This window comes from Oryza glaberrima, chromosome 12 (genome assembly GCF_000147395.1).
Source record: "Oryza glaberrima chromosome 12, OglaRS2, whole genome shotgun sequence".
Lineage (NCBI taxonomy): Eukaryota > Viridiplantae > Streptophyta > Magnoliopsida > Poales > Poaceae > Oryza > Oryza glaberrima.
Window position 1 is genome coordinate 20,288,342 of NC_068337.1, and position 10,808 is coordinate 20,299,149.

The 10,808-nt window shown below is 38.6% G+C and overlaps 1 protein-coding gene across 1 annotated transcript; it reads left to right on the top strand.

Moving 5' to 3' along the window:
* Positions 1-5,218: 5,218 nt before the first annotated feature.
* On the top strand, positions 5,219-7,030 carry LOC127758007 (protein DETOXIFICATION 55-like). Its single transcript, XM_052283605.1, has 2 exons — positions 5,219-5,325; positions 5,468-7,030. Exons 1-2 carry the CDS (start codon positions 5,275-5,277, stop codon positions 6,887-6,889), a joined length of 1,473 nt encoding a protein of 490 aa, XP_052139565.1. The 5' UTR covers positions 5,219-5,274; the 3' UTR covers positions 6,890-7,030.
* The last annotated feature ends 3,778 nt before the right edge of the window (positions 7,031-10,808 follow it).

The following is a 10,808-nucleotide window of genomic DNA, read 5'->3' on the forward strand; positions in this document are numbered from 1 at the left end:
ACTCCGATCTATCCTTCTGATATATAAGTATACTCCCTCCGGTTTTATTTTAATTGACGCTTTGAACAATGACACGCTCTACAAGATATACCTTTGAATTTATTTTTCTATTATAATATATACAATAAATAAATGCATGTTTATTTTTATTATAGTGTTTTGAAAGACAAATCTATATATGTTTTTCTAGTTTCTTTAAACTAAATATTTTTAAAGTTATTGATGGTCAAATTTATAAAAATTTACCTCAACCTTATCTACAACATCAATTAATATAGAACCAGAGGGAGTATCAAACATTGTAGTACTACACCACTTGATCCAAATTTGGATGACACTTGATCCAAATTTGGATGATTGTATTGGTTCTGATTTAGTTCGATTAAGGTAAAAGCCGTGCGCGCCGGGTAGAAGGGGAACATGGCTGCCTTTTTGTGACCGGTCAGGGGTAGGTACACAAAAGGACATATGCCGTTTGGATCAGAACTGCAGCTAGATCTTGTCCATTGATTGGCGATGAGGGCACCACCTAGCTAGCATGTCTGATTGGTTCGAGCCTAGCTAGGGATCGACATGACTAGCTAGCTAATGGAAAGTACTATACAGAAATTGAGTACTCCCTCCGTCCCAATACTATGAATCTAGATAGACAACTATCACCAGATAGGATATTTCCTAGTACTACAAATCTAGACATGACGCCTGTCCAGATTTGTAGTACTAGAAAATGTTCTATCCGGTCCTAGGTTCTTATATATTGGGACGGAGGGAGTAGCTAGCATTGCCTGCAATCCTGCATACAGTATCAAGTGTTGTTATTTCATGCATGTTAATGTAGGAGTAAATTCCATGAGTACTCCCTCCCTCCCATAATAAGTCACATCCCGTACTAGGAGTAATTTTTAATGTAAGCGCCTATTTAAATCCATGGTACTAGGATATGTCACACATCACGTACTATAGACTACTACCTCCGTCCCAAAATATTGCTATTTCTAGCACAGTACTTTGTCCCAAAATGAAGCTATTTTTCTACCTACCTTCTCCTCTCAACCAATCACAACCATTTTTTTCACCTACTTTCTCTTTTCAACCAATCACACACCTTCTTCAATCATTCTCACATACTTTCTTAATACCCGTGCCAACCTAAAATATGATTACATTTTGGGACGGAGGAAGTAACTTATTCTGGAACGGATGTAGTATTATATAGGCTACAACTAGATGAAACCGGCCCTCGCGTTGTTGCGGGAGTTTACTATGATAACAGTAGAAATAGCGTGTAATATAGCTAGACAACGTAACCTTATAGAATTTGTATTTTTGATTGATCATTGGAAAATGCTATAAACCACTTAAGTTGATGTGATTTATCATAATTTAAATAGTATTTAGATTGATAATCCAAAAGTAAAAGTAAGGTGATGTGGCTTCATGAGAGAAGAAAATGGGGGAAATAATTTGGACTGTAAATTAATCATCTAAAGGTCAGAAACAATTAAAGTGACATGGTTTAATGAGAGAGAAGATAGAAAACACTAAGTGGGGGCGAAGTATATAGGATATTGCAGAAAATGATGGAGAGATATATGTTGAAATATTATGTAAATTGTGTGGAATGATGATCTAACATACTTATATTTTATAGCTTTAAAATATAATAAAATATAAATTATATAGCACCTTTGCATGAGGATTAATTAAGTTGTAATAATTACTAATGGATGATTATGTGACATCTTTACATGTTGAGCTCTAGGATATAGTGTTGTAACTTTGTAGGGAGTATAGACACATTCACATACATGAGGAAGAGAATCACCACAAAGAGCAAAGATAACTACATGAATAATTAATTACTCCCTATGTCCCAAACTGTAAATGCGTATATTTTTTTACACGATCTCGAACATTATACATTGAATACTAATTTCTTTGACAATAATATAAAATTAATATTATAGTAGAATATTTTTAAGTATGGATAAAATGTATAATGTATAATGTATTATAGGAAAATATTTTTAAGTACAAATATATTTTAAATTTAGTTATAAGTCAAAGATTGTAGTTATTTTTTTAAAAAAATTATGAATGCCTTACAATTTGGGACGGATGGAGTATTTTGTTTATGAGTTCAAAGTATAATTGTGATGACTTCATCCTTAAATATGATATTCTTTATTTTCTCATTTTTATAAATATGTAGGTGGTACAATGTTTGGGCTACACTATATGCTCCTTTGCTTTATAACACTATCATTATCCATTTTTCTTTTTAGACTAGAGGAATAGAAAAGCAACAATGAATGGGATGTAGTGAAAAGTGAAAACCTAGCTTAGGTAAGGATGGCAAACCATGCACATATATTAATTGGTGATCAATTGATCGTTGCATAAATGGATGCACCGATCAAATCATCACAATTCCTAGGAATTGCATAGATAAGGAGGTGTAAAAATAGTGCACAAGAGAAAATTAACCCCTAATTAGTTCGAACATGAAACGATATAGCTAGCTTATTTTGTGGATCTATTGAAGTAGTGTTCGTAGCGGAGATCGACGTATGCATCCAGCAAAGCTCCCTCTCGCTTCAAATGGTTCTTTTTATCAAATTTATCAGCTCAAACACTAGCGAATGGCATTGCACGCATGCAAGGTCTAGTACTCTGAATAAAACCAACATGGTTGATACTATGATGATCACCAATAATTAATGTCACTTGAAGTTAGATTTGCAATCCTTTGGCTAGGAAGTTGATTAATTTAGAGGCGAGATTAATTAATTAGCCACACATGGTTGGGAGTTGTAAGTAGTGACATCTTTATTGGGAGAAGGATCTAGCTCCATTTTGAGGGGACAAAGGCAGTGGAATATATTGTGACTAGTTTGTGTGTCATATCGAGTGCCCCAGCCCTAAAACTTGGTGGGTCTAGAGCTACTCCTTGGGCACGTGGCCTGGATCAAATAATGTGAATCCTGATCATATCAGCAACGAGTAAATAAATTATGCTCTTTGAGACAGAGGTACAACTTTGATCACCAATTTATTATAAAATATATTTACATACCTTAATGAATATTATAAAAGTATTTTTTTAGAAGAATCTACTTACAATTATGTTTTTTCATGTATACATTCTAAAAATTTCAAGATTTTAATGTTTGAAGGTTTTAGAGTTTGATTTGAAAGAAGTACAGACTATACTCCCCCGTCCCATGAAAAACGAATCTAGGACCGTATGTGACATATTCTAGTACTGTGAATCTGAACATATGTATGTCCAGATTCGTAGTATTAAAATGTGTCACATCCGGTATTAGATTATTTTTTTATGGGACGGAGGGAGTATATGTTTCCGTGACGAGCTGAGTGAGCTGTAGCAGGATGCACTACTGCTCAAGATCGATATGGATGAAAATTTCAGTAAGATAAGTTGGTCCTCCAAGAAAAAAATAGAGTTGGTCCACCACACATGCATCTTAGATGTACCCTAGCTAGCTCTACATTTTGGACATGCTGCACCATATGCATGCCAACTCATGGAGTCGTGGTGGATCTTGTTATATATACTATTAATTATCATCAATTGATGATATGATAAGATAATCTTATGATATATATGCAAATTAAAGAGGAGCTTCTATGAATGGTCATTGAGAGGATACAGATCATTGAAAAGCTCTCAAATTCTTGTTTAAAACACGACATTCCGATAATTTTCTGCAGGGGGCTTTGCCTTGTTTGTTAGACAATCAAATTTACAGCCAGTGGATTTGTAGATTTTGTAGAATCTGAAGAGTGACTGTGAGAAGGTTGAGACTTGAAAGGCATTAATTAATTAATTAGCTGTATGACCAGGTGGAATAAAAAACACACTAATAATCCAACTTCACTTGAGCATTTGCAAAATATATACAACATTAACCTCTTGTATCTGCAACTGCAATAACTTTCATTCCACTTGCAAGCATGAATGCGTTCATGCATGCATATACTCCCTCCGTTTTTTAATAGATGACGCCGTTGACTCTTTCTCACATGTTTGACCATTCGTCTTATTTAAAAATTTTATGCAAATGTATAAGATATAAATCACACTTAATGTACTATGAGTGATAAAACAACTCATAACAAAATAAATTATAATTACATAAACTTTTTGAATAAGACGAATGGTCAAACATGTAAGAAAAAGTCAACGGTGTCATCTATTAAAAAAAGGAGGTAGTATATTGATCTGCAAATTAGTTGAGTATGAACTACTATATAGGTGGAAATCAGGCGAAAATGGAGGAGTTTTAAATATACCCCCCAAGCAAAATTTCAAAAATTTATCACGTTTACCCGATTAGAAGTGTAATATATAAGATATATGAAACAGCAATCCTTCATGATTATAGTGTTTGGAAGTTCTAAATAGGTATACAAATATGCATGCCACACATTCATGCACGTGTGACTTTTTTGGTTTTTCACCAAACACATTGTGGTTATATAATAAGACACATTTTACTATATTTTGAACTTTTCTCCCTATAGTATTTACCTGATCACATTTCCCCCAAATGATTCACGATTTCAAATGTTACAAGATTGGGCAGACGCATTATCCCGGTGTTCAATCTCTCTCGTACACCACCAATCAAGTCCACTCATTACCCCATAAATGGTTAACACTACCGGTTTGGTGTTAACTGGTAGTGATAGATAGACTCCAAACCGGAGAGAATGGAGTATCACTGCCAGTTCCAGAACCAAAACCAACAGTGTTGCTCCCAAACAACACTGTCCCCAGCCGATTGCCGGGTGGATAACCGATAGTGATATCGGTTTTGAACCAGCAATGCTAGGTGGCTCTATGGTAGTGACTCAAAGCTTAAAATTATGAGAAAACACCAACCTTTAATATTTAACATGGGCCTAGGCATGAGATATTACAAATTATCACAGCAAATCTATGAAATTCAAATTAGTTTCACACCGATTTGAATGGCTTTCACCTTTGATCGATCCTTGGAAATATTGTGAAAAATACAACCTTTCCTAATTTACAGGACCACCAAACAAAATGAAAACAAACATGTACATATACATTCTGCGTGCAAATGTACATATACGCAGATAATCACAACGTCTACATATAAGCTGCAAGACTGCATAATCGGCTATATATAGTCCATGCCAATCTCAACCATTCTCACACTCTCTAGTCTCACCCATTGAACATCTCTTCAATTCAGTCTCCAACTCCACTGCAAGCAGCAAATGGTGGAAGCACTCCACGAACACGCTCCAAATCACACCTCCATGTCCGAGGTACAAACAAATTAACACTCACAAATCTTGAAATCAATAACCTTATTTTGAAGTTTAAACATCACCAATGATGGAATAAAGTGTTATCTATTTGATTTGTGTCCATGGCTTTTAATTTGATTGATTCTTGGTGGTGGTGCAGGTGATGGAGGAGCTGAAGCTGATGCGGCGCCTGTGCCTGCCAATCTCGGCGCTCAACCTGCTCCACTACGTCAAGAGCATGGTCACCGTGCTCTGCTTGGGCCGCCTCGGCCGCGCCGAGCTCGCCGGCGGCGCGCTCGCCGTCGGCCTCACCAACGTCACCGGCTACTCGGTGCTCTCCGGCCTCGCGCTCGGGCTGGAGCCCCTCGCCGGCCAGGCGTTCGGCTCCGGGACCGGGAGGACGAGGAGCCGGCCGCGGCGCGCGCTGCGCCGAGCCGTGCTGCTCCTCCTCGCCGCGTCGCTCCCCGTCGCCGCGCTCTGGGCGTGCGCGGGCCCCGCCGCGCGCGCCGCGCGCCAGGACGCCGCCGTGGCGCGCGCCGCGGGGAGCTACTGCCGCTACGCCATCCCGGACCTCGCCGCCGCCAGCGTCCTCCTCCCCGCGCGCGTCTACCTCCGCAGCAAGGGCGAGACGTGGAGGCTCGCGTCGTGCGCGGCGCTCGCCGTGGCGCTCGTCCACGCGCCGGCCACCGCGTACCTCGGTGCGCGGCTGCGCGTGCCCGGCGTCGCCATGGCCGCGTGCATGACCAGCTTCGCCACGCTGGCGTTCCTGTGGATCTCGCTGACGTGGGCCCCGGCCCAGAACGAGCCAGATGAGCCTGCCGATTTGGAGGAGTGGGCCGGAGTGGGGCAATGGGCTGAATGGGCCGACCTGCTCCGGTTGTCACTTCCGAGCTGCTTGAGCGTGTGCTTGGAGTGGTGGTGGTATGAGCTCATGACGATCGCCGCCGGCTATCTCCGGGACCCGCACACCGCATTGGCGACGGCGGCCATCGTCATCCAGACCACGTCGTTGTTATACACAATTCCGGTCACCCTAAGTTCAGCCGTTTCAACCCGAGTCGCGAATGAGCTAGGGGCGGGCCGACCGAGATCGGCCCAAGTCTCATTCGTAGTAGCAATGGGAATTGCGATGATGGGCTCGTGCGTAGGGCTGACATGGACTACATTTGGGCGAGGACTATGGGTCCAAGTGTTCACCACTGACCCCACAATACAGTCACTCACAACAAGCGTGCTACCGGTTATCGGATTATGTGAGCTTGCCAATTGTCCGCAGACAACCGGTTGTGGAGTGCTACGTGGCAGCGCGAGGCCGGCTGTCGGGGCGGCCATCAACCTATACTCCTTCTACCTCGTCGGAGCACCTGTAGCCCTAGTGCTTGCTTTTGGGCTTGATATGGGCTTTCTGGGCCTTTGTCTTGGGCTTCTCTCGGCCCAGGTAGTTTGCCTTATATCTGTGGGCTTTGCTACATTTCAAACCGATTGGGAGGCAGAGGCTTTGAAGGCCTTTCATTTGGTTGGGGGTGGAGATGAGAAATGTGGTGATGACCTGCCATGTTTGGCCCATAAGGAAAATGTATAGATTGTAAAAAGTTGCATGGTTTGGTACTCTTTTTTTTTGTATAGATTGTAAAAAGTTGCATGGTTTGGTACTTTAATTTTAAATCTCTTTGCAGTGTTGCAGGTAAAATTTGTAAATTTATGATCCCAGAAAGAGGACTTCGTGAAGTAGGTATGGATACACAAATTATGTCTAAAAATATACTCCCTCCGTCCCACAATATAAGGGATTTTGAGTTTTTGCTTGCAATGTTTGACCACTTGTCTTATTCAAATTTTTTTTGCAAATATAAAAAATGAAAAGTTATGCTTAAAGTATTATAGATAATAAAGTAAGTCACAAATAAAATAAACAATAATTTTAAAAAAATTTGAATAAGACAAGTGGTCAAACGTTACAAGCAAAAAACTCAAAATCCTTTATATTGTGGGACGGAGGGAGTAGTAAAGCATAATTTAATACTCCCTCCATCTACTTTTGATAGTCATATTTCATCTTGACACACAGACCAAGGATAAGTAATTCTACTTATCATCCATTTAAACATGCTACTAGTTATTCCTCGTAAACAAGCGATTCATTAATATTTACATTTCTCGATGCCCATGTAACCAATCTTGTGTGGAAGAATGGAGAGTCATGCATTAAATCCGAGAAAGTCATTAAGATGATATGTTGTTGGATTGAAATATGCCTATCAAAAATAGATTTTTCAGATTTGGAAATATGACTATCAAAAATAGATAGAGGGAGTACGAAATTTATATATCTACTCTCTCTATCCTAAAATATAACAACTCACGCTAAATTGCTATATTTTAGGATGGAAAGAGTATAACCTCCGAAAATAACTTAATGCATAAAAATAGCAACATTAATATCTAATTTTGTTTATTGATTTTTAAAGAATTATTATTGCTAGCGAACATACAAAAAATTTTAAAACCCGGTGCAGCTTCTTTTAAATTCTTTTTTGCCGGGCAAACATGGCTGCAAGCACCGGCCGGCTTCTTGCTGCTGATCGACAGCCTCCTTCTTCTTCTTCTTCATCGCCGGCGATGTCTCCGGCCGGCCATCGCCGGAGCTAGCTAGGTTCGCCGTGCTTGATGTCGATCTGAACTGCTAGCTAGCTAGCATGCTGATCCGCTAGCTATTCATCGTATCGACGGCGACGCAGCTTGCATCGGCTCCAATTCTTGGGCCCTATCTCTGTTATTGATCGATGCCGGGCTTCAATCCAATGTGAGATTGACGATGATGTTTTCGGAGAATATGCGGTCTTGGTTTTTACTCACCTAACAGTCATTTGTTTGACTGACCAGTAGCAGAAGTTAATTTGTTTTTTGGATAAGTTCAAGTTTGGTTTCCCACCATGCAATTTTTTTACTGTTTTTCATGGTAGTTAATTAACCGTTGTGCATTCTATGAATCTTACTGGCCATAATTTGTACCCAAGTTCTTTTACCTGACGGTTGATCGACCATCAAGAAAAATCTACACCCTTACAATGGCTACTCCGTCCGTTTCATATTATCTTAAGTCAAAACTCTTCAAGTTATGGTATGAAAATACAACTATAACACTAATTATTTTCATTATAAATTCACCACTAAATATATTTTTATAGTATATTTATTTTTATGGAAAATATTGTTGTGTGTAACTTAATCAAACTTAAAGAAATTTAACTTAGGCTGAATTCTAAACAGCAATTCGAAACGACTATTTCCTCATTATCTGTGGACACGCTTCCTAAACTACTATATAAATGATGTATCATACCAGAGTTTTCTACATTTAAGTTTTTTAAAAAATCAAATAAATTGGTTTTTCAAGTTTGTAATAATTAATACTTGATTAACAGTTATGATTGTGTCGTTTTATGTGTCACCAGCAATTTTGGCCAAACAACCATTCCGAACTTAGCCTTAGCACTAACCCAAAATGATTATAACATGAAACGGAGGGACCAGTTCAGTACGAGTCAATCATTGATGAGATTGATTGTCTTTGGCTTCAGTCTTTACTTTGATCGTGTTACAAGTAGAATTAATTGGATTGAATTAGTAGCATTATTTTGACTGTTTTAAGTAACTGATAAATTTAATTGAAATAGAAGATAGGGAGAGGATCACCACAACGTTGTCTGTCATAGTCTCAGTCACAATCTCCTGCTACTGCGGGACGATGTTGATTTGTATATTGAATTTGAACATAACCTATGTCCAGATTCATCGTTCTGAATTAAATAATAATACTGTACTAATTAATTCTATATTAGTTCAATACATTGTATTTAATAACTTAAGAAAATAACTCAAGTCATACAAAAATTAGCACAGTAAAATTGTAAAAACCCGCTGAGCAAACTTGGCCTGCACCGGCTTCTTGTCTGTTTGATTAAGGACTAATATTGTCACACATTTTTAACTAAGGTAGCTAAGTTTAGACCCTGTTTAGATGGGACTAAAACTTTTAAGTCCCTATCAATCGGATGTTTGAACACTAATTATAAATATTAAACGTAGACTATTAATAAAACCCATCCATAATTTTGGACTAATTCGCGAGACGAATCTATTGAACCTAATTAATCCATGATTAGCCTATGTGATGCTACAGTAAACATTCTCTAATTATGGATTAATTAGACTTAAAAAATTTGTCTCGCGAATTAGCTTTCATTTATATAATTAGTTTTGTAAATAGTCTATATTTAATACTCTAAATTAGTGTCTAAATACATAGACTAAAGTTAAGTCCCTGGATCCAAACACCACCTTAGTCTTGCCACACTTTTGTGGTAAACAAAATGACAAACTAAGCTTAGATAATGTTTGGCAAAAAATAAAGTGTATGACATGTGGGCCAGGTGTCCAGGTGGTTAAGAGTTAGACAAAAAAAGACCTGTGGTAAGAACCAAACGCTATCTATTAAAACTGTGGCTTGCCTAAGGTTAGATATGGTAAATTTAGGGCATGTTTGGTTTGAGGCCTAAATTAGGCTTACCAATATTTGGCAATTTTAATAGTGTTCAGTGTCTATTTGGTTTGAAGCCAAATTTTGGCATGTCTAAGAAAATAGGTCATTTCAATAGTGAATTTAGGCTATTTTGACTTTAATCCAAACACAACTTTACCTTATCAAAATTAGTCATGTCAAAACTTGCCAAAATTTAATAATGACAAAATTTAATAAGGCCTATTTAGATCACAAAACGAACCAACCCTTAGTTACCAACCAGACAGGTACTGACCGGCCATCGCTGGAGCTAGGTACACCATGCTGATCCGCTAGTGGCATATGCAATCATATTGACGGCGACGCGGCTTGCATGCGAATTCCGGGGTTTAATTCAACAGGAGCTTGATTTTTGGAAGAATGATTGTTTGGTTTCTCAGCATATAATTTTTTACTGTTTCCTTGGCAGAATGGCAGGAAGCGTTGTGCAAACCTCTGAATTTTCCTAGCCATAATTGGTGAGCAATTTTACAGTCCTTGAGGAGGTACCATAAAATACTATTTTTTCTATTATAAATTTGATACCTCATAATACCTAGGTACTATGAGGTACCATGAGGTACCAAAATTTACACTAAAATTTTGGTACCTCATGGTACCTCCTCAAGAACCGTAGAATTGCTTGGTACTAGTAGTTTGGTACTACGAAGTATTACTACCCTAGTGCTTTTATCTGACGGTTGATGGACCATCAAGAAAGATCTCCATCCTGACAGTGACTTGTTCCGTAAGTGTCAGTCATTCAGGCGATTGATGTATTGTGTTTGGCTCTCAGTCTTTGCTCTGATCGCGTTACAGATAAAATTGGATTGAATTATCAGGATCATTTTGATTGTTTCAAGTAACTGACAAAATCTATCTATTATATACTAAAAGTCTATTAAACTTCCTACAAACGCTCTCAAGCCGTCACGTGGGA

Coding starts and splice junctions, on each gene's coding strand:
- LOC127758007 (XM_052283605.1), top strand. CDS start 5,275: ATGGTGGAAGCACTCCACGAACACGCTCCAAATCACACCTCCATGTCC. Junction 5,326..5,467: donor ATCACACCTCCATGTCCGAG/GTACAAACAAAT, acceptor GTGGTGGTGCAG/GTGATGGAGGAGCTGAAGCT.